Source organism: Rhinopithecus roxellana, chromosome 7 (genome assembly GCF_007565055.1).
Source record: "Rhinopithecus roxellana isolate Shanxi Qingling chromosome 7, ASM756505v1, whole genome shotgun sequence".
In the NCBI taxonomy this organism is placed as follows: Eukaryota; Metazoa; Chordata; class Mammalia; order Primates; family Cercopithecidae; genus Rhinopithecus; species Rhinopithecus roxellana.
The window spans coordinates 118,309,583-118,334,887 of record NC_044555.1 but is presented as its reverse complement, the minus strand read 5'-3'; the positions used below and the strand labels follow the sequence as shown (position 1 = coordinate 118,334,887).

Below are 25,305 nucleotides of genomic sequence, written 5' to 3'. Positions count from 1 at the left end.
TCTTAACTATGAGAAACACCAAAAAATACGAGTAAACATCACTGAAAGAGTTATCATGTACAAATTTTTTTCTAAGTTTTAGCCCAAATTTCCAGGTCAAGACAAACCCACAGAGAGGTAAAAGGGTGTTAGGATGGGAGTTCATATTTACAGCAGGAACTTTACATACATGGTCTCCTTGAGCTCTTGCAACCTGGTAAGATAGGTATTATTCTCCTTTCACAGATGAATAAACTGCTACCCTTTTTTTAACAAGTAGATTTGTCTAAAAAGAACTATGTCAAATATTGCTTCCCATTTTCTTATTTCTCTAATGGCAACGATATACATCCCATAGTATATCTCAACGATATACTATTCCATTTCTCCCACCTCCTTAGCCCCTTCCCCCATTCAACACCTGCGTAATCAGGAAATAAAACAATGATTCGGGTTTAAAGGGTATATCATGTGAAACTAATGCTGGGGTGGTAGTCTCCATTCATAGTTCAAAATACAAATTTTATCCACTAAAATGGAAACGGAAGAAACAACTACTGAAATGTAAATAACATAACAACAAAAATAACAAAATATTATAATACACAGGGCCAAATCACATTATATACACTCACTACACCCACTCTACCCTACATAATCAAAGGGATAGGGGAAAAAACCAAATGTAGCAGGAAAGGCAATATAAAGCCATTAATTAATTAACTGGAATTTAGCTTGTAAATGCTAAAAGCATTTCTCAAAAATTAAGACAATGCTTTTGATCAACAGACTAAATTATTACAAATAAAGATAAGTACTTATTATAAAACAACTTGAATCTTTGCATGACTAATATGTAAAATAAGTGGTGACTTGAAATCCTAGAGTGAACTTTATACAGAAAAGGAATGTCTACATGTAGACATGGAGGACTCTTGGGAGGGGGAAAAGATTTGGATACGGCTATAGTTTTGACTTTGCAAATGATCAATTTTTGCAGAATTAGATGGAAAAGATCCAGTGCTTTTTATAGTTCAAACACAGACAAATGCTGGTAAGTCTCCAAAAATTTGATTAGAAGTTGGAGTGCTGAGTGATTTTAAGAACCTGAAGCAACAGCATTTCTAAACAATTCTTAAAATAAACTTGTTAGCCACATCAGCGTTGTGCATTAAATTTCACAACTCATGGAGAGGAAGAAAAAAAGTCTTGCTTAACTCTGAACATACAAGCTTTAGAAGAAGAATTTTAATGAAGTGTGGCTCCCAGAACAGGAAAGGCCTTATGTTAAAACAATTCAGTCCTTGAGTCCTTGGCTAACAACTAGACTGAACTACCTACCTGACTTGGAGCTGAAGTGTCCTGGAAAACATATTTTAAAAATTTTAACACTTTTCTCCCCTTGTAGAACACTTTAAATTTAAACTTAAAGTCTAGACTATACAGATCAAATTCATGTTAATGACTATATAACCAGACTAAGTGGCAGACAGTGCAAAGGTGAAGAACTGAGGATTTACATACTAAAACAGGAACAGGGCAGTCATTATTTAATTTTTAAAACTCTCATTTAAATTTGCAATGCTTTGGCTGGGTGTGGTGGCTCAAGCCTGTAATCCCAGCACTTTGGGAGGGCAAGGCGGGCGGATCTCTTGAGGTCAGGAGTTTGAGACCAGCCTGGCCAACATGGTGAAACCCTGTCTCTACTAAAAATACAAAAATTAGTCGGGTATGGTGGCATTTGCCTCTAATCCCAGCTACTCAGGAAGCTGAGGCAGGAGAATCGCTTGAACCCAGGAGGGGGAGGTTGCAGTGAGCAGAGATCATGCCACTGCACTCCAGCATGGGTGACAAGCAAGACTCCATCTCAAAAAGAAAATTAAATAAATAAAATAAATTTGCAATGTTTTAAATGAATATCACTTAAAGTAGTAATCAACAGAAGTTAGGAGAACATAACAATACTCTTTCTCTTAGAAAGTACAACAAAAATATAATTTTTTACAGTTTTACTCTCAAACTTTTCTCTATGTAGTAACATGCCTTACTCACCTCTACAATAGGTTTGTTGTGAGAATCTTATAATGTAAACCCTGGATGTCCTATGAAGCATTTTTAAACTTCTAGTTTATGTCCTATTGATTCTTATTCAAATGTTTTTTAAAAAATATTTAAACAACTGTTCTTTTCTTGCCAATATTTTTATAATTTCCAAGAGGTTTTAAGGATCTTGAGAGAACACTGATTCAGAAGTATCTACTACTATTACTAGTCAAGAACACAAATGTAGGCAGAGGATTTAACATTTCATCCTATATACATCTTAATCATCCTAACGGTAAAAACTCACATGAAACTTTAAGATACAAGATGATATGAGAATCTCAACATGGAAAGCTGTCACTATAACTACAAGCAGTGTACAAACATACTTCTACTTTTACCTACATAAGCTGACAGATGTTTAAAATACTGAGTTAACAAAGATCTTTTAGTAAAGTGACTTAGGCAGGCTTAAACTAGCAAGGATTAAGGATGAATCCTTACTAATTAATTGGAAGATCTGAGACATATTTTATATTTCATTTTACAAAATCAGAAATACTTATTTTGAAACAAGATAAGAAGACATGGTCTACCTGTCAAAAACCTACCACTCAGAAATATTTTTCATCCACAAAGCAGGAAAAACATAAAACCATTTACATTTCACATTGGCACCAAAAAGGTTAACTGCCCTGCCTTCTTGGATTAGAAAAACTAAAGCTGAGTGATAAGTACTTTTGCAGGCGTTTGAACATGCCTAAGCCTTTAAATCAGTAAAATACTTTCTAAAAATTCTGATTACAAAAGTAATACATACTTATAAAAAATTCAAACAGAACAAAATGAAAAAAATAGAAAGTGAAAGGCCCCTATAAAACCCCTCTGGGGCCCCTTCCCCAACCCCCCACCCCCAAAGATAAACCACATTTAACAGTTTGGTGTATATCTTTCCAAATCTTTTGTTCTATACATATAAGAAACATACATACTTTGATTGGCTCAGACTATACATAGTGTTTTGCCACTTGCATTTTACACTTAATATATCTTTGACATCTTTCCATGTCAGTACATCTTGGCTTGATAGTATTCTATCATTAAATAGCCTTTCAAAAATGGCAAATCACTTTTAAAAAATTATTCGCACAAGTACGTGTTTATAATTTTAAAAGAAAATGGACAGAATCCTAAAACACAACAACCAACCTCTAAAAATAATCTCTATCTTTCCACCAGCATGGAACAATTATTCCTTTTTCACACAAAACAAATTATGTGATTGGGGAGATTAACTCTAATCTCCACATTTATATACAGAAAGCTCCATTTGTTAAGCCTATCTGAAAAGAATAAAAAATCCAGATGATTAATTCACTTACACTTAGAAATTAAGTCAGTATACGATGAATACACATTGTGTTCAGTTATAATATGATGCTTCTTAGTCTAGGGTTTCAATTAAATAACAGTAAAAAAAAATTGGATAAATAATACAGCTAATACCCTGAAAAACCCAGAAATTCAAAGATTATATTGCCAACTAAAACACTGCCATGTACATTTTTTTTTTCTACTTGGTAGCACATGCTAATGGAATTCAATCCTGATTACTTAAAAGTCAGTTCACATCACACATTCAATCAGGGTAATAAGAAGAACATAACATGCCTACTACAGAGTTAGATTAAGACATAAAAATTTTTTGCTTGAAAGTAATGACTGTGTAGCACATGGGACACTTGTCAACTGCTTCAGCACATTGTTTACAAGTGACTAGATGTCCACAAGGAACAAAAACAATAGCAATATTTCTATCCATACAGATTTTGCAAAGCTTCTCCTCTTGCAGGCGCCTTAGCTGCTCTTCAGTACTAATCTCTGCAAAAAGAGAAAAGAATTATGCTAGTTTTAGACTTTCTTAGTTGTTTAAATTCATTGAAAATATTTATTGAACCCCTACTACGTGCCAAGCACCCAACAAGTGCCAGGAGATATGAGGATGACTCACACATGGCATCTGCTCTTAAATAGCTCACATGCTAGTGGGAGAGGATGTAAGATGAGGCCATGGAGGTTAAGCACAAAGTACAAAGTGATAAGTGCTCTAATAAAGTTATGTACAAAGTGCTCTGGAACAAGATAAGAAAACAAGTTCTTCTGCTCAGGCTAGTTGGAGAAGGCTCCACAGGTTGGCTGTGGCTGGTTCGGGGGAGGAGGGAAGTGGAGGAGTGACATTTAAGCATGGGCAGTAATTTGCCAGGCAGAAAAACAAGGTTAGGTAAAAGGAGCAGCATACAGAAAGGTCACAACTAATTCCAGAAATAGAGGGATGGATTTGAGGGACACCTCTGAAGTGGGACAAGTAGGACTGGGTGACTGACTGGATATGAGGGCTGAAGAAGAAAGAGAAACTAAAGTTGATTTCAAGATTGCTAGCTTGGCTGACAAGGATATGGTGATGCCAATAAGAAATATAAAAGGAGGTACAGGTTTGGGACCCATATAAAAATAACCAGTAGGTAACTGAAGAGTCCAATCTTGAGGTCAGGATAAGTCAGGGCTAGAGATAGAGATCTGGATGTCATCAGCATATAGGTAGCACTGAAGTACTTGCTTAATTCAGCCTTTCCCAAAATAGTTTTGTGAAATGTGAATACATATGCCACAAAAAAAATGTGTTTCATGGTCACATACAACAATAATGACAACAGCAGCAGCAGTTAACAGTAATATTGCATAAATAGTATGTGCTAGGCACTATTCCAAATGCATTACATATTTTAACTATATCTTTATAACCACAACTATTTATTTTAACATCTTTATAATCATTATGTACCAGCAGTTTCCAAATACGGCCTCACATGAGAATAACCTGGGGCATTTTTAAACAACGGATTTCTGGGCTCCATTCACAGAACCTAAAATTTCTGGGGTTGGGCACACCGGCATTTGAGAACCACTGTCATCCATGACAGGGCAGTACAGTATAATATAGGACAGTATAGTCTATATTCCCTCTTAGAAATGTACAACACATTCCCCTGTTTTACTATGGGTTTCCTTTTTCATGGCATCCTTTTAATATCCTGTTGAACACTATTCTGAAAACATGTTTGGAAAACAATAGTTTATTCAAGAAATACCTACTGGACACTTAACTAGGTTCTACTAGGGATACAATTAACAAATACATAAACCTCAAGCCCCCAATAGTTCATAGACAAGTAAACAGGAAAGTATAAATGGTATGATGACAAAGGTAATTACAATGTGTTATGAAGAGCACAGGAAGGGTGTGTGTGCATGTGTGCGCATGCATGCATAAATGAAGGCCTCCTGGAGGAAATTATACCTAAAACTGGGTACTAAAGAATGAATTAGGAGTTTACTAGGAGAAGGTGGCCTTGGGGGATAAGGGCAATGGGAGAAAAGTGTTTTAGGCAAAGGAAATGGCATAAGCAAGCTCCAAGGAGAGAGAACATGGCCTACAAGTGCACAGGCAAAGCTTGGGCACAGAATTTGAGAAAACAGCATGAGATGAGGCTACAAAAGGGTGCCTGATCATGAAAGATTAGGCAAGCCACAAAAAGGAGTTTGGACTTGATCCCAAGGGCCCTGGGAGCCAGTGAAGGATTTTAAACTAGAGACAGATGTGATCACATCTATGTTTCAGAAAGGTTTCTCTGGCTAGGGGGTAAAGGAAAGGATTGTTTAATCTCTTTCTTCTTAAAAAGTACCCTCTTGGGCATAATAAAAACTATAGGCTCAACCATGGAATGCATCAGAGATAAGAAGATAAAGCACTTAACCCTCAAGAAGCCTGGTCTAATGGGCAGGGCAGAAACCAGTTTCAAAATAGTGTAAAAAGCAAAAAGCTCAGCCAGGTGTGGTGGCTCTCACCTGTAATCCTAGCACTTTGGGAGGCTGAAATGGGCAGATCATTTGAGGTCCGGAGTTCAAGACCAGCCTGGCCAACATGGTGAAACCCCGTCTCTACTAAAAACGCACATACAAAAAATTAGCTGGGTGTGGTGATGCATGCCTGTAATCCCAGCTACTTGGGAGGCTGAGGCAGGAGAAATTGCTTGAAGCTGAGAGACGGAGGTTGCAGTGAGCCAAGATCATGCCACTGCACTCCAGCCTGGGCGACAGAGCAAGACCCTGTCTCAAGAAAAACAAAACAAAACAAAACAAAACTCAACCAGCACCAGGAGTAGATAAGAAGGAGCTCCTAACTCTGCTGTGGGTGCGGGAGAAAACTTGAAAGAAGTGACTTCTGAGCTGAACCTTGAAACATGAGTTCACAAAGTAGATTCAGGGAGTTGGGGATAGAGTGGGGAATGGGACTAGGTATACAGACAGAGAAAAGGTACTCAAGGCAGAGGAAAAAATATAAGTAAAGAAATGGCACTATAAGCTGATTTATATTATACGAAAGCATTGACACCAAAAAAAGTCAGAATGAAGTGTGTATTTCATGCCCAAAAAATCAAAAGGAAAACAAGTAATTTCCACATTACTTTTAGATGCAATGCTACAACGAGTTAAAAACAAACAAAAAAAACAACAATACTGACACCTAGAGTAGTCAAATTTATAGAGACAAAAAGTAGAATGGTAGTTGCCAGGGGTTGGGAAGAGAGGGAATGGGGAGTTGTTTAATGAACATGTTTTTATTATTATTATTATTATTATTATTTAAAGATGGGGTCTTGCTCTGTGTCCCAGGCTGGAGAGCAATGGTGCAATCACGGCTCATTGCAGCCTTGAACTTCTGGTCTCAAGCAATCCTCTTGCCTCAGCCTCCCGAGCAGCTGGAACTACAGGCGTGCGCCACCACGCCTGGCTGTTTAATGGATGTAGAGTTTCGGTTTTGCAAGATGAAGAATTCTAGAGGTTGACTGTGCAACAATGTAAATGTACTTAACACTACAGAACCATACACTAAAAATGGTTAAGATAGTAAATTGTATGTGTATTTTATCACAATTTTTAAAAATCTAAAAAAAAAAAAAAAACTGAAACAAACCCCAAAACACTGGACCAGAAGTCAGGAAATCTGAGTTCTATTCCCAGCTATTGGCATGATCCTAGGCAATAGCCCATCTGTACTTCAGGTTCCCCACTAAGTTCATAAAAGTTATAAAATGGGCTGGGTGCGGTGGTTCATGCCTGTAATCCCAGCACTTTAGGAGGCCAAGGCGGGAGGATCACCTGAGGTTGGAAGTTGGAGACTAGTCCACCAACATGGATAAACCCCATCTCTACTAAAAATACAAAATTAGCAGGCCGTGGTGGCACATGCCTGTAATCCCAGCTACTCGGGAGGCTGAGGCAGGAGAATTGCTTGAACCTGGGAGGTGGAGGTTGTGGTGAGCTGAGACTGCACCACTGCATTCCAGCCTGGACAACAAGAGTGAAAACTCCATCTCAAAAAAAAAAAAAGGTTGTAAAATAATCTTTAAGGTTCCTTTGGTTCTGATTGTTTGTGATACCATATCATCTCATTTTTTTTCTATATTATTTCACCCTTGTATAAAGCCATTAACTTGAGACGGTGATACTCTGGGCATAGATCTTTTCCCCTCAGGCCAGTAGTTTACCATTGGCAATTACTTCCCTCTTGGCTTAAAGGTAACTACTGGATTCTACATACTTCCCTACAGCGCCTTTCCCCTTCTCCTCCCCACAAAGCCCTCTTCTAGGTCAGAAGGTTACTGGCACATGAGCAATAAAGGCTAGATAACTTTTGATGTTATTTGCTAATATTTGTAATTATTTAAAGCCTCTTTTAGAATAAACTGATGTTATTCATTTTACTATCAGAGCAGATTCATGTGGAAAGACAGATAAATGAATATGGGTTATTTGATTTTTATATTATATACAGTAATATATATAAAGATTAAAATAAGTACTTTAGTATGTATACTAAATAAAGGGCTTTATTTTACACTACATAATTTTTTCAAAGGAAGAAAAAAAGATACTGATTTGGTACTATTTCTACAAGATATTTTACTAGGGCATTCTCTGTTACACAGCCATTGGGAAAAAAAGACAGCACTAAATCTAGGATTTCTCAGTAAGTGACAATGTTATATCTTCTCTAATAACCTTCACCTGCTTCACTTCAGTTAGCCCCATCCTTATTTTATATAAAATTAAAAGATTCTTAGTGCCAGTCTTTCCTCATCAGCTTTTGGGAAGACAAACAGGCAGCAGTCCCAGCATGAGTAGAGAGCCTGTATCAATTACTTGCCTCTCAATTATAGCGAGACTGAGGAGAGTTCAAATGAATTCCAACCCTTAGGGTCTCCTTCCCACACCATCCTAGTTTGTAGTCTCAGTGATAATACGAGCGCCCACTGACTCCTGTTAGATAGAGAAAAGACACTCTCCCTAATGCACAGTCCCTTGATCTCTTCCTATTACAACCTGCTAAATCCTTCTGCTGCAGATACATTAAGGTTTGAAAACTAATAACTTATGGCCAAACTTAATTAAGCGCGTGTTTAAGATGCAGGAAAAAAATGACACAATTGCTTGTATTTCTGTTATAGTAGAAAAATTCTAGTCTGGCCAACTTGGCGAAACCCCGCCTTTACTAAAGATACAAAAAATTAGCCGGGCGTGGTGGCACATGCCTGTAATTCCAGCTACTCGGAAGGGTGAGGCAGGAGAACTGCTTGAGCCAGGGAGGCGGAGGTTGCAGTGAGCCAAGATCGCGCCATTGCACTCCAGCCTGGGCGACAGAGTGAGGCTCCGTCTTAAAAAAAATAAAAAAGGGGCCGGGCGCGGTGGCTCAAGCCTGTAATCCCAGCACTTTGGGAGGCCGAGACGGGCGGATCATGAGGTCAGGAGATCGAGACCATCCTGGCTAACACGGTGAAACCCCGTCTCTACTAAAAAAATACAAAAAACTAGCCGGGCGCGGTGGCGGGCGCCTGTGGTCCCAGCTACCCAGAGGCTGAGGCAGGAGAATGGCCTAAACCCGGGAGGCGGAGCTTGCAGTGAGCTGAGATCCGGCCACTGCATTCCAGCCTGGGCGACAGAGTGAAACTCCGTCTCAAAAAAATAAATAAATAAATAAATAATAAAAAAAATTAAAAAAAGAAAGAAAGATGACCAAGTAAAGGGTTTATTTTACCACCACCAAGATAAGTGGAGCCTGTGTAAGTTTTAAATGAATGCATCTATAAGGGAAAAACTGGAAGCTTTCCACTGATTCTTACATCAATGAATATAATTTTAAATATCATTAATGTTCATACTGTTTCATAACTTATGTAATTATCTGAATAATGTTTCAAAAGCACTTGAAATATCTTAAAGATCACAAGGATTTTAAATGTGTCAAAAATAAGTAAACATTTAAGTTTTTTAGCAGTAGGAGAATTCTCATCTTTTTGGAGGGAGGATGGTCAAGAGCTTAGAGAACTATTACAGGTATAGTACCCAAAAGTGTACTCAGTTTGAAACCTCTTCTTTAACCTTCGATGTTGTTGGCAAGCACTATAGTGTCCATCATCCTTAAAGGAGATATATATATTTTGAGACAAGATCTCGCTCAGTTGCCCAGGCTGAAGTGCAGTGGCATGATCATGGCTCACTGCAGCCTTGATCTCCCTGGCTCAGGTGATCTTCCCCACTCAGCTTCCCAGGTAGCTGGGACTACTGACACTCACCACCATGCCCAGCTAATTTTTGTATTTTTTGTAGAGACAGTTTCATTATGTTGCCCAGGCTGGTAGAATTCATATTTTTAATCTTTTTTCCATGATCAATGTAATGATATTTGGAAATGAGGCCTTTGGGAAGTTTATATATATTACTGTATATAATATAAAAATCAAATAACCCATATTCATTTATCTGTCTTTCCACATGAGGTCATGAAGATGAGACCCCCATGATGGGATTAGTGTCCCTAAAAGTAGAGGAAAAGAGACCAGAGTACTTGCTCCATCTTGTCCCACCCACCCCCAACCCATGCCATGTGAGGACACAGTGAGAAGGTAGCCATCTGCAAGGCAGGAAGAGGGCCCTCATCAATAATGAAATTGGCCAGCACCTTGATTTTGGAGCCTCCAAAACTGTCAGAAATAAGTCTGTTGTTTAAGACACCTAGTCAATGGAATTTAATTATAGCAGCTTGAGCAGACTAACACACAGCATTAAGGTTATGTTTAAAAAATGTCCATATCCCCAGCCTCCCAAAGAGCTGGGATTACAGGTGTGAGCCACCACATCCGGCCCTTTCTTGCTTTTTAAAAACAGCAATGCATACCTTTCTGTAATGAAGTCTGACTTGACTCATCTTGCGTACTCTCTTTCTGAGCATTCACTAGATCTGCAACCAGAACCTCAAGTGATTTATAGTTGCTCCCAGATATCTGAATTTTTTCCTCCATTATTTTCTTAATGTCCTTGAAACTGAACCCCATTCGTATAGCTTCTTGTACCATAGGATTTTGGAAGATGGTATCATCTGAAATAAAAATTGGTGAGGAAAAAGAACATAGAATTTAAACAATTATTTTCATTATCACAACTCAATAGCAAAATATAGTTAAAATGAAAAAATTCAGCAGCAAGAAAAAGAACAAAAACAAACCAGCAAAGCAAAGCTACTTTTTGAAGTATTCAGGCACTGAAAAATCACTTTCAGAATCTTACAATTAATTGTAAATGCAATGAGTATGTATTTTGTAGTGTTTGAAACAATGCAAGGTAAAACAGGCAAGAAAAAGGTTAAGTGCTTCAAAAATCTGAACTTTTTTGAATCTAGCTGTGCTCTTTAACAAGTAACCTAAGGTACTTAAAGAGTGGATGTTGTTACTGAGTCACTAGCAATTCTTTGGGGAAAATGATGGGAAATCAGGGAAATCCCAGTCTATAACCTTGAACGTGTCAATTTCCTAGCTCTCAAACTTCATTTCTGTAGTAGAGCGGGTAGGACTGGATAAAGCAAGAAAGTCAATGGAAACCTGTTTTTATGATACTCAAAGTAGGAACACAGCATGTGTAGGGAAGTGTTAAGAGAGGACACTTATACCCTCTGACTCATCAATTCCACTCTTGGGTATTAAAAATGAGTGTATATCTCTGCCAAAGATATGCACAAGAATATTCATAGCAGTGTTATTTATAATAGCCCCAAACTGGAAACAACTCAAATGTCCATCATCAGGTGAATAGATTGTGTGGTATATTCATAAGCTACACAGCAAGAAAAAAAACTATTGCCACAGACAATATGGATGAATCTCACAGATACAACGAGCAAACCAGAATCATAATTCATCATTATGACACAAGAGTACCTACTGCATGAGTCCATCTATAAGAACTTCAAAACTAATCTATGGTAATAAACAAAATTAATCTATGGTAATAGAAGCCAGAATGTAACTTGGGGGTGCGTACTGATGGGGAAGGAGCATGAAAGAGCTTTCTAGGGTTGTGGAAATGTTCTATGTCTTAATCTGGGGGATAGTTACACAGATAAATATATATATTTTTAACAGATACATTTTAATATATATTTAACACATATTTTATTTAATATATATTTTAACATACATATGTTAAAATTCATCAAGTAGAAAACTTATGATTAGGGTACTTTAAGCACTTTATGTGTGTGTGTATATACATATATGTATATACACACACACATACATATATATATATATTTTTTTTTTGAGACAGAGTCTCGCTGTGTCACCCAGGCCAGAGTGTAATGGTGTGATCTCGGCTCACTGCAACCTCTGCCTCCCAGGTTCAAGCAATTCTCCTGCCTCAGCCTCTCGAGTAGCTGGGATCACAGACATGCACCACCACACCCGGCTTTTTTGTATTTTTAGTAGAGACGGGGTTTCACCATATTGGCCAGGCTGGTCTCAAATTCCTGACCTTGTGATCTACCCTCCTTGACCGCCCAAAGTGCTGGAATTACAGGCGTGAGCCACCACACCTGGCTACATGTATATTATAGCTCAATAAATGTTTTTTTGAAAGAGAGGAGGCCGGGTGCAGTGGCTCATACCTGTAATCCCAGCACTTTGGGGAGGCCAAGACAGGGGGATTCTTTGAGGCCTGCTGTTTGAAACCACCCTGGTCAACAAAGTGTGACCCTGTCTCTATTAAAAAATAAAAATAAAACATAAGACTGGGCATGGTGGCTCACATCTGTAGTCCCAGCATTTTGGGAGGCTAAGATGGGCATATCGCTTGAGCCTAGGAGTTCAAAACCCTGTCTCTGCAAAAAATACAAAAATCAGCTGGGTGTGGCAGCACATGCCTGTGGTCCCAGCTACTCTGGAGGCTAAGACTGGAAGATACTGTGAGCCTGGGAGGCGAAGGCTGCAGTAAGCCAAGACTGCACCACGGCACTCCAGCCTTGGCGACAGAGCGAGACGCTATCTAAATAAATAAATAAGTAAATAAATAGAGGAGGCTGGAAAGGAAGAGATATAGAGATTCAAGTATAAAGAACATATATAGTAAATAACAAAATATATTTTTATGGTAGGAAAGTAACTTAAGATGTGTGTTTTGATAAAAAAAAAAAAAAAACTCTGGGCCAGGCATGGTGGCTCACACTTGTAATCCCAGCACTTTGGGAGGCCGAGGCGGGCGGTTCACAAGGTCAGGAGATCGAGACCATTCTAACACAGTGAAACCCCGTCTCTACTAAAAATACAAAAAAAATTAGCCAAGCATAGTGGCGGGCGCCTGTAGTCCCGGCTACTCGGAAGGCTGAGGCAGGAGAACAGCGTGAACCTGGGAGGCAGAGGTTGCAGTGAGCCGAGATCGTGCCACTGCACTCTAGCCTGGGCGATCGAGCAAGACTCCATCTTAAAAAAAAAAAAAAAAAAGAAAAAAAAAGAAAACCTCTGTTGGGAGGTTATAATATAGACAAAAGACCAGTTAGGAGACTACTACAACTGTCCACATGAAAAACAAGGAAGGGCCTGAACTACAGCAGAGTAAGTGGGAAAGTCTGAAGCAACATTAAAAAGGTGGAATCCATCAAATTTGATGATTAATTAAATGTAAAAGGATTACAGAGAGCAAAGAGCTTAGGAACACATAAATTAGTGGGCAACCTTGTGAACTGTGGTACCATTAACCAATACAGGAGAAAAAAATGCAGGATTGGATTCAGTCTGAGTGGTTTTTAGAGATGCATTCTAGGTAGAAATGTCCAGAGGGCAACTATACATTGCTCTTTCCTGCTTCTATCTTTGACCTGTTTTTATTTTCAGTTTGTTTTGTTACTCCTTTACTTGTGCCCATCTAATGAGATGTTGGTGGTTCCCTTCCAATCCCTCATCCACCCTTCTTAAAAATGGTCTTTCCAGCCAGGCGCAGTGGCTCATGCCTGTAATCCCAGCACCTTGGGAGGCCGAGGTGGGTGGATCACCTGAGGTCAGGAGTTCAAGATCAGCCTGGCCAACATGGCAAAAAAAACCCTGTCTCTACTAAAAATACAAAAATTAGCTGGGTGCAGTAGCATGTGCCTGTAGTCCCAGCTGCTCGGGAGGCTGATGCAGGAGAATCGCTTGAACCTGGGAGGCGGAGGTTGCAGTGAGCCAAGATCGCGCCACTGCACTCCAGCCTGGGTGATAGAGCGAGACTCCGTCTCAAAAGAGAAAAAAAAAAGGTCTTTCCAGACACTTCCCCTACCAGCACCATCTTACTCTCATTTATACAGGTTTTATTATCCTCCTACTTCAATGTCCTGCAGGTATCTCAAACTCAACTTGCTAAAAACAAAAAGGAAGGACATGGACCCCTACCTCATACCATATACAAAAATTAACTCAAAATGGATCAAAGACCAGAATGTAAGATATAACACCATAAAACTCTTAGAAGAAAACACAGGTATAAACTTTGGTGACCCTGGATTAGGCAATGGTTTTTTAAATATGACATTAAAAGCATGAGCAACACACACAAAAAAACAGATAAATTGGATTTCATAAAAATTAAAAACATTTGGCCGGGCGTAGCAGCTCACGCCTATAATCCCAGCACTTTGGAAGGCCGAGGCAGGTGGATCACCTGAGGTCAGGAGTTCGAGATCAGCCTCAACATGGAGAAATCCTGTCTCTACTAAAAACACAAAATTAGCCGGGCATGGTGGTGCACACCTGTAATCCCAGCTACTCAGGAGGCTAAGGCAGGAGAATTGCTTCAACCTAGGAGGCAGAGGTTGCGGTAAGCCAAGATTGTGCCATTGCACTCTAGCCTGGACAACAAGAGCAAAACTCCGTCTCAAAAAAAAAAAAAAAAAAAAATTAAAGACGTTTATGCTTCAAAGAACGCCAACAAGAAAGTGAAAAAGATGGCCAGGTGCAGTGGCTCACGCCTGTAATTCCAGCACTCTGGGAGGCTGAGGTGGGTGGATCATGAGGTCAGGAGTTTGAGACCAGCCTGGCCAACATGGTGAAACCCCATCTCCACTAAAAAAACAACAACAAAAATTAGCCAGCCGTGGTGGTGCACACCTGTAATCCCAGCTACTCGGGAGGGTGAGGCAGAATTGCTTGAGCCCAGGAGGCGGAGGTTGCAGTGAACAGAGATCGCACCACTGCACTCCAGACTGGGCAACAGAGCAAGACTCCATCTTGGGAAAAAAAAAAAAAAAAGGAAACTCACAGAATGGGAGAAAATACTTGCAAATCATAAATCTGACAGAGACTTATATATATAAATAACTATAATCTTCATTTAGAAAGTAAAAGAGGCCAAAAAAAAAAGAACTGTAATATATAATGATCTCTTTTAACTCAATAACAAAACGATAACCCATCCCCCTAGACTGTTCAGTAGAAAAAGAAGGACAACCCAAATAAAAAATGATCAAGGCTGGGCACAGTGGATCACACCTGTAATCCCAGCACTTTGGGAGGCCAAGGGAGGCAGATTATTTAATTCCAGGAGTTTGAGACCAGCCAGGCCAACAATGGCGAAACCTTCTCTCTATAAAAAATACAAAAATTAACTGGGTGTGGTGGTGCACACCCGTAGTCCCAGCTACGCAGAAGACTGAGGCAGCAGAATTGCTTGAGCCAGGGAAGTCGAGGCCACAGTGAGCGTGACTGTACTACTGTACTCCAGCCTGGGTGACTGAGCAAGACCCTGTCTCAAAAAAAAAAAGAAAAAATAAAATAAAAAATGGGCCAGGCACGGTGGCTCACACCTGTAATCCCAGCACTTTGGGAGGCCAAGGTGGGTGGATCACCTGAGGTCAGGAGTTCAAGACCAGCCTGGCTAACATGGCAAAACCTCGTCCCTACTAAAAATGCAAAAATTAGCCTGGTGTGGTGGTGAGCACCTGTAATCCCAGCTACTAGGGAGGCTGAGGCAGGAGGATCGCTTAAACCCAGGAGGCAGAGGTTGCAGTAAGCCGAGGTCGTACCACTGCACTCCAGCCTAGGCAACAGAGCAAGACTCCATCTCAAAAAAAAAAAAAAAAAAAAGTCAAAGGAGATGAACAGACATTTCTACAAAGATTTACAAATGGCCAATAAGCACATGAAAAGATGTTCAATATCATTAATCATCAGGGAAATGCAAAACAAAACCACAATGAGATACCATGTCACATCCACTAGAATGGCTGTGATAAATAAGACAGATAATGAATGCAGAGAAAATGAAATCCTCATACACTACTGGTAGGAATGTCAAAGGGTGCAGTCACTTTGGAAATCTGTCTGGTAGTTTATCAAAAGGTTAAATATAGAATAACCACATGACCCAGCAATTCCATCCCTGGATATATACCCAAGAGAATTGGGTATACAACATGTCTATACAAAAACTTTTATACACAAATGTTCGTAGAACCATCATTCATAATAGTCAAAAAGTAGAAACAAGCCAAATGTCAACTGAGAAATGGATAAACAAAATGTGGTATTATTTATATAATGGACTCTTTTTCTACAATAAAAAAGAATGAAATACTCATATATGCTACAACATGGATGCACCTTGAAGACACATATCACATTATTCCATTTATATTAAATGTCCAGAATAGGCAAAACCATAGAGACAGAAAGTAGATTACTGGTTGCCTTGGCCTAGGGATAGGGTGGGCAATGGAGAATGACTGTTGATGGGTGAGTATGGAGTTTCTTGTTGGGGTAATGACAGTGTTCTACAATTAAATGGTAGTAATGCCACTCACTGCGTAGGGAGGAGCCCTGCTCTGCAGGAGCAGTCATGGAGCTGAATTTATGTTTTATTTATTTATTTACTTATTTTTGAGATAGAATCTCGGTCCATCACCCAGGCTGGAGTGCAGTAGCACGATCTCAGCTCACAGAAACCTCCGCCTCCCAGGTTCAAGCAATTTTTATGCCTCAGCCTCCCGAGTAGGTGGGACTACAGGTGTGTGCCACCACGCCCCAGTAATTTTTGTATTTTTCTTTTTCTTGAGGCAGAGTTTTGCTCCTTTTTGCCCAGGCTGGAGTGCAATGGCGTGGTCTCGGCTCACTGCAACCCTCTGCCTCCCAGGTTCAAGCAATTCTCCTGCCTCAGACTCCTGAGTAGCTGGGATTACAGGTGTGCAGCACCATACTCAGCTAATTTTGTATTTTTAGTAGAGATGGAGTTTCACCATGTTGGCCAGGCTGGTCTTGAACTCCTGACCTCAAGTGATCTGCCCACCTCGGCCTCCCAAAGTGCTGGGATTAGAAGCGTGAGCCACCGCACCCAGCTGAATTTTTTTATATATAACAAAAAGAGTAGTAATGGTTGCCCAACTTTGTGAATATACTAAAAAAAACCTAAATTGTACACTTTATAGGATGAAATTTATATGTGAATTATATTTCAATTTTAAAACGTTAACCCTAAACCAGAGTCTCATCAGTCATAAAAAGATTAATATGCATCGTAACAATGATTAAATACCATAGAATATTACCAAGAAATGTTATAGAAGCTGGATGTGGTGGCACACATCTGTAGTTCTAGCTACTCAGGAGGCTGAGACAGGAGGATGACTTGAGCCCAGGAGTTTGAGGCTGCAGTGAGCTGTGACCATGCCTATGAATAGCCACTGCACTCTAGTCCAGGCAATACAGTGAGACTACGTCTCAAAAGAAAAAAAAAAAAAAAAAAAAAAAGAAAGTGCTATGGTATCTTTGTTTCTTAGCAACTTTAACAATATAGGCTAGACTAAATGATTTCTTAGGTTGTATTGTTTATGCCCATTACAAAACCCATATCAAATAATATTAAACTAGCTCTCCCTCTCAAGAATACTTATGAATACCTATACATTACTGTCTTGCCTTATAATTCTATTCTTTTTTTTTTTGAGATGGAGTTTTCGCTCTTGTTGCCCAGGCTGGAGTGCAATGGTGCGATCTCGGCTAACTGCAACCACAACCTCCTGGATTCAAGCGATTCTCCTGCTTCAGCCTCCCAAGTACAGGCATGCACCACCAAGCCCGGCTAACTTTGTATTTTTAGTAGAGATGGAGTTTTGCCATGTTGGTCAGTCTGGTCTCGAACTCCTGACCTCAGGTGATCCACCTGCCTCAGCCTCCCAAAGTGCTGGGATTACAGGCGTGAGCCACCGCACTCAGCCTCTTGTAATTCTTAAGATACTTAGATGACGCTACCAATTTAGGAAGTGGGGAATCACTAGACATACTCTAAATTAAACTTTCTACTACTTTTGAAATATGATGCCGAAGTTGAAAATGAGATCTGCAGTGTGATGTAGGATTCAGAAGACCTTGCTCGCTGTCCTAGTTCCACTAATGATTTGTAATGTGACTGTGCGCAAGTCACTTAACCTCTCCAACTCTGTTTCTTCATCTGAAAAGTGGGGGTAACAATTATCTTCCTTGCTTAGCATAATATCTTTCTCTGCCCACTTTTTGAGTTTTAAAACCTCTGCTTCTCCATGAGGTAACAGGAGGTAAACAAAGCAAATCTTACACCTCTGTGAAGAAGCTGGGGAAGGTACAATGACAGTATGGGATAAAGAAGCAGGTGGGTTAGGGCTTATCATGGTAATGGCACACCAGTAGAAAAGTGAAATAATTCTGGCTTACTTAAGGAACCCTAGGTACAAAAAGACACTTCATCCTTTCTCTTGTGATTTTAGCAGAAATGGCAATAAGGTAGCCTATCAGTGTTCCTCCTGAACTTGGAAAAACTATCTGATGGCCTACTAACATTTTTAATACAGACACGTCTGACTGATTTTTTTTCTTTTCTTTTTGAGATGGAGTCTTGCCCTGTTGCCCAGGCTAGAGTGTACTGGCATGATCTCAGCTGACTGCAACCTCCACCACCCAGGTTCAAGCGATTATCCTGCCTCAGCCTTTCGAGTAGCTGGGACTACAGGCGCACACTATCACGCCCGGCTAATTTTTGTATTTTTAGGGTTTCGCCATGTTGGCTAGGATGGTCTTGAACTCCTCGGCCTCCCAAAGTGCTGGGATTACAGGTGTCAGCCACTGCACCCAGCCTCTGACTGCAATTTACAAGTACTTCATTAAATTATTTTTTGCTTTTGTTTTTGTTTTTTGAGACGGAATCTCGCTCTGTTGCCAGGCTTGAGTGCAGTGGCACGATCTTGGCTCACTGCAACCTCCACCTCCCGGGTTCAAGCAATTCTCCTGCCTCAGCCTCCCAAGTACCTGGGACTACAGGTGTGCGCCACTACATCCAGCTAATTTTTTAAAAAAATTTTTAGTAGAGACGGAGTTTCACCATGTTAGCCAGGATGGTCTTGATCTCCTGACGTTGTGATTCGCCTACCTCGGCCTCCCAAAGTGCTGGGATTACAGGCGTGAGCCACCACGCCCAACCGCCTAAATTCTCAAATTTATAGTAACGTCATCTCAAACAAATATATCATGGTGACCTTGGAAGAACATGCTTATCTTTCCACCCCATAAATAACAAGTATGATAAATTGGCAGTTAAATTAAAAGGATAGTTAATTTAACAAGCATATTTACCAATTCTTCTAGTTAGTGATGGTGTTTTCTCAGTAGTTCTTACCTGTAACAGAAATAGGAATTGTAAGTTAGAATTATTTTTGGTAGAGGCAATCATTTCCATTTGAAAAGTTAAATTAATCATAAATTTAAAATAAATTGGCTTTATTTCAATTCAATATATGAATATTCACAAGAGGCATAGCCTGATGGAGCTAGAAGGAAGTTATAAGATATCTAATCTAATCCCTTCATTTTACAAACAAGAAGCTGAGGCCCAGGGAGAACGAATGACTTCAGGGTAGAGTCATTGGGGGAACTCTAGTCTCCCATTTTAGTCCAGGGTTCTTTCCACCTATTACTGATGCCTTGGCCACCTCAGTTCATCCTGTCAATTTATTTATTTATTTTTAATTTTTCAGACGGAGTGTCACTCTTGTTGCCCAGGCTGGAGTACAGTGGCACGATCTCAGCTCACTGTAACCTCAGCCTCCCAGGTTCAAGCAATTCTCCTGCCTCAGTCTCCCCAGTAGCTGAGATTACAGGCACGCGCCATTGTGCCTGGCTAATTTTTTGTAGTTTTAGTAGAGATGGGGTTTCATCATGTTGGCCAAGCTGGTCTCGAACTCCTGACCTCAGGTGATTCATCCACCTCAGCCTCCCAAAGTGCTGGGATTACAGGTGGGAGCCACTGCACCCAGCACCCATCCTATCAATTTAGATATATTTTTAACATTTTTTTTTTTTTTTTTGAGATGGAGTCTCGCTCTGTCGCCCAGGCTGGAGTGCAGTGGCCGGATCTCAGCTCACTGCAAGCTCCGCCTCCCGGGTTCACGCCATTCTCCTGCCTCAGCCTCCCGAGTAGCTGGGACTACAGGCACCCGCCAGGTCGCCCGGCTAGTTTTTTGTATTTTTAGTAGAGACGGGGTTTCACCATGTTAGCCAGGATGGTCTTGATCTCCTGACCTCGTGATCCGCCCGTCTCGGCCTCCCAAAGTGCTGGGATTACAGGCTTGAGCCACCGCGCCCGGCCTATTTTTAAGATTTTAAATATTGTCTGCAAAAAGTTTAAAACTACTTTTGAGTACAAAGCACATTATACAAAGATCTAATTTCAGAAGGCTAAGGGACTTTTAGTATTTTAGTTCTTCAAGCCCATTTTTGCCTACAGTGATAGAAACAGTTCATTCTGATTCTCTTTTCACAAATTTACTTCAGGTAAAGAATAAGAAACACTTTTTAGGCTCTCTCTCTCTCTTTTTTTTTTTTTTTTTTTTAAGAGAGAGACTTTCCCTTTCTCACTCAGGCTGGAGTACAGTGGAATGAATATGGCTCACTGAATCCTCTGACCTTTTGGGCTCAAGCGATCCTCCTGCCTCAGCCTCCCGAGTAGCTGGGACTACAGGCATGTACCACAAGTCTGGCTAACTGGTTTTTAAAATTTTTTGTAGAGACAGGGTCTCACTATGTTTTCTAGGCTGATCTCAAACTCTTGGGCTCAAGTGATCCTCTCGCCTTGGCCTCTCAAAATGTTGGAATTACAGGTGTGAAACACTGTGCCTGGCTAGCTCTCACTCTTAAAGCCCATCATACATTTATTATTTTGTTTTTAACTTAAAATTTGTGTTTTCATGTAATGTATACATATATTGATTTATAATACTATACTGAGAATTTTGCATGAATAACTATAAACAAATGATATAATATAAATTACATAATGAAAATATAATTTGAAATATAAATTTGAAAATATAAATTATATAATGAGACTTACCAGACACTCCTCAAGTGAATGGGTTAAATGAATATTGTTTATATATTCTTGTCCCTTCTGTTCTAACAGATATTTACACCTAAACAATTAAAAGGTTAAACTTTAGTAGCTGATAAATTAGTGAAGTACAAGCAAAGATATAATCTCCATCACATTAATTCTATTAACTTGCTTTTCAGTACTTCTAAGGAGCCACAAAGTAAAATGTTACCCAATTCCCTATTCCACTGTCATTTTAAGGTTAAAAAAGTTCCCTTTGTTATGCTACCTATGCTGTTAGTAGAGCAAAAAATATCAACTTGAGAACTTTCTAAAACAAGTTATTAAATTAGCACCTTGCCTTTTTTTTGTTTTTGTTTTTGAGACAGAGTCTCACTCTGTCACCCAGGTTGGAGTGCAGTTGCACCATCTTGGCTCACTGCAACATCCGCCTCCCAGGTTCAAGCGATTCTCCTGCCTTAGCCTCCTGAGTAGCTGGGATTACAGGCATGCACCACTACGCCCAGCTAATTTTTGTATTTTCAGTAGAGACAGGGTTTCACCATATTGGCCAGGCTGGTCTCAAACCCCTCACCTCAAGTGATCTGCCTGCCCCAGTCTCCCAAAGTGCTGGGATTGTAGGCATGAGCCACCATGCCCATCTTAACAGGTTTTATTTAAAGAATTAACCGGGGCCGGGCGCGGTGGCTCACGCCTGTAATCCCAGCACTTTGGGAGGCCGAGGTGGGCGGATCACGAGGTCAGGAGATCGAGACCATCCTGGCTAACCCAGTGAAACCCCATCTCTACTAAAACTACAAAAAAAATTAGTCGGGCGTAGCGGCGGGCGCCTATAGTCCCAGCAACAGGAGGCTGAGGCAGGAGAATGGCGAGAACCCGGGAGGCAGAGCTTGCAGTGAGCCGAGATCGCGCCACTGCACTCCAGCCTGGGGGCAGAGCGAGACTCCGTCTCAAAAAAATAAGAATTAACCAATTGCCCATTTAAAAGGAATTCTTTAGGCTTTTCAATATTTCTTTTTAAAGCTGTTTAACGCTAAGATTTCTTTTCAAATGATCGCTCTGAAGTTTGGGTTTTTTTTATTTTTTTGAGATGGAGCTTCACTCTTGTTGCCCAGGCTGGAGTGCAATGGCACGATCTCGGCTCACTGCAACCTCTGCCTCCCGAATACGTGGGATTACAGGCATGCGCTACCACGCTTGGCTAATTTTGTATTTTTAGTAGAGACAGGGTTTCTCCATGTTGTTCAGGCTGGTCTCAAACTCCCAACCTCAGGTGATCCACCCACCTTGGCCTCCCAAAGTGCTGGGATTACAGGTGTAAGCCACCATGCCCGGCGGGTTTTTTTGTTTGTTTTCGGTGTTTTTTTTTTTTTGAGACAGGGTCTCACTCTGTTGCCCAGGCTGGAGTGCAGTGGCGTCAGCTCACTACAACCTCTGCCTCCCCAGCTCAAGTGATCCTCTTACCTCAGTCTCATGAGTAACTGGAACTACAAGTGTGTGCCACCATGACTGGCTAATTGTTTTTTGTATTTTTTGTAGAGACAGGGTCTCACTATGTTGCCCAGGCTGGTCTCAAACTCTTGGGCTCCAGCAATCCACCCACCTCATCCTCCCAAAGTGCTGGGATTACAGGCACGAGCCACCACACCCCAATCAGAGATCTTAAAATGTGAACAATTGTATGTTATAGAGATAATGAGATACACTAATATTTCCTAGGGGTATGATGACTTCTTAAGGAATCTCCTTGGCAATATGGGCTCTCATGCTGATCATAAAAGAGCCTACTTCCAACAATAAAAAAGCACACATTTTCTAATTTGTATTTAAAAATTGGATAATCTAGAGGCCAAGCACGGTGGCTCATGCTCGTAATCCCAGCACTTTGAGAGGCTGAGGCGGGTGGATAACCTGAGGTTGGAAGTTCAAAACCAGCCTGACCAACATGGTGAAACCCCGTCTCTACTAAAAATACAAAAAATTAGCTGGCCGTGGTGGTGGGCACCTGTAATCCCAGCTACTTGGGAGGCTGAGGCGGGAGAATCACTTGAACCCAGGAGGCAGAGACTGCAGTGAGCTGAGATAGCACCATTGCACTCCAGCCTGGGCGACAAGAGCAAAACTCTTGTTTCAAAAAAAAAAAAAAAGAAAAAGAAATGGGATAATCTAGAGGCCAGGCACAGTGGCTCACATCTGTAATCCCAGCACTTTGGGAGGCCAAGGTAGGCCAATCATCTGAGGTCAGGAGTTCAAGACCAGTCTGGCCAACATGGTGATACCCTGTCTTTACTAAAAAATACAAAAATTAGCCAGAATCCCAGCACTTTGGGAGGCCAAGGTGGGCGGATCACAAGGTCAGGAGATCAAGACCATCCTGGCCAACATGGTGAAGCCCTGTCTCTACTAAAAATACAAAAAATTAGCTGGGCATGGTGGCACTTACCTGTAGTCCCAGCTACTCGGGAGGCTGAGGCAGGAGAATCGCTTGAACCCGGGAGGCGGAGGTTGCAGTGAGCCAAGATCGCACCACTGCAACTCCAGCCTGGCAACAGAGTGAGACTCCATATCAAAAAAAAAAAAAAAATTAGCCAGGCATGGTGGCAGTGGTGGGTGCCTGTAATTCCAGCTACTCAGGAGGCTGAGGCACAAAAATCGCTTGAACCTGGGAGGCGGAGCTTGCAGTGAGCCAAGATTGCACCACTGCACTCCAGCCTAGACAAGAGAATGAAACTCTGTGCTAAAAAAAAAAAAAAAAAAAAAAGAAATGGGATATTCTGAATGTCATAGATATGACACATAAATAGCGAATGTTTTGGTCATCAGAGAAGGCTTATAAACCTTCCTCATTTTTATAAACCTAGCATGAATTTCAAGCCATAGTGAAGGCAAAAATAGTTGAGGTAAAAAGTAATTCAAGTCTCCCACTGCATGCTATCCAACTTGCCTGTACAATGAACAATTAAATATCTTACCCTGGATACCATTTAGCATGTTGCTCCCAAGGGTCTTCACTGGGCTTCCAATCAGTTAGCCCTCCTCCACAGTGAAAGCACTTTACTTTATCACCTTCACCTACGAAAACACACAGGAATATATGTATTTGTGCAATTAGAAGCTTACACAAAAATATTCATTTAACACCTAAAAATTAAGCACATCTGAAAAACATGAAAATCTCGCAGCTTAAAACAAGACATTCAAATTCACATCTAAGTAACAGATATGATCTTTATCCTTTGAGGAAGAAATACACACTAAATTCACTGATTCAATCTGAGGTATTTTTTACAGAAGACAAAAATAAACCTGCCCAAGTTTTATGTTAAAAACTAAAATTGTTATTATTTTTTTTTTTTTGAGACTGAGTCTTGCTCTGTTCCCCAGACTGGAGTGCAATGGCTCAGTCTTGGCTCACTGCAACCTTTGCCTCCCAAGTTCAAGCAATTCTCCTGCCTCAACCTCTCAAGTAGCTGGGATTACAGGCATGCGCCACCATACCCAGCTAATTTTTTATATCTTTGGTAGAGATGGGGTTTCACCATGTTGGCCAGCCTGATCTTGAACTCCTGACCTCAAGTGATCCTCCCGCCTCGGCCTCCCAAAGTGCTGGGATTACAGGCATGAGCCACTGCGCCTGGCATACTTTATTTTCATTTATTTATTTTATTATTACTACTATTTTTTTTCTGAGATGGAGTTTTACTCTTGTTGCCCAGGCGGGAGTGCAATGGCTTGATCTCAGCTCACTGCAACCTCTGCCTCCTGGGTTCAAGTGATTCTCCTGCCTCAGCCTCCCGAGTAGCTGGGATTACAGGCATGTGCCACCACGTCCAGGTAATTTTTGTATTTTTAGTAGAGACAGGGTTTCGCCATGTTGGCCAGGCTGGTCTTGAACTCCTGACCTCAGGTGATCCACCCACCTCAGCCTCCCAAAGTGCTGGGATTACAGGCGTGAGCCACCGAGCCCAGCCATACTGTCTTTTTAGTATGTTATTTGGGCCACCAATATTGTACTTACTGTTTCAAACTGTGAAACTTTAAAACTAAAGTTATGTTCCAAGTATTAGTAACATTAAAGTTCTACATAATGAAATTATGAGACAAGTTTATCTAAGTTTATAGCAACATGACACTAAACAAACCTTCAAGATTACTATACGATGGTACATAAATAAAATCTTTTGAAATAACCAATACTGTATAGGCATTATTCAATCTTAACATAAATGGGTCAAATATATAATGGTATAATTTAAAAAAATATCTTTAGAAGCAATCACTCCAACGGCCCTTCCTGACAGGTCTACCACAGTCCATTTGAAAGCACTCATATGGCCGAGCGCAGTGGTTCATGCCTGTAATCCCAGCACTTTGGGAGGCCAAGGTGGGTGGATCACAAGGTCAGGAGTTCGAGACCAGCCTGGCCATGGTGAAACCCCGTCTCTACTAAAAGTACAAAAATTAGCCAGGCGTGGCGCATGCACCTGTAATCCCAGCACTTTGGGAGGCCAA

General features: G+C 40.6%; 1 protein-coding gene across 4 annotated transcripts in view; it reads right to left on the bottom strand.

Moving 5' to 3' along the window:
• Positions 1-1,076: 1,076 nt before the first annotated feature.
• Positions 1,077-25,305, bottom strand: part of XIAP (X-linked inhibitor of apoptosis) — a 52,398-nt gene continuing 28,169 nt past the window's right edge. For all 4 annotated transcript variants that reach the window (XM_010354596.2, XM_030934267.1, XM_030934266.1 and 1 more), the window contains 5 exons: positions 23,766-23,865; positions 20,794-20,872; positions 19,038-19,080; positions 10,319-10,519; positions 1,077-3,903 (listed from right to left, as the gene is read on the bottom strand). In XM_010354596.2, the coding sequence (XP_010352898.2) occupies positions 3,710-3,903; positions 10,319-10,519; positions 19,038-19,080; positions 20,794-20,872; positions 23,766-23,865 (617 nt within the window). In that variant the 3' untranslated portion in view covers positions 1,077-3,709. The remainder of the gene's footprint in view (positions 3,904-10,318; positions 10,520-19,037; positions 19,081-20,793; positions 20,873-23,765; positions 23,866-25,305) is intronic.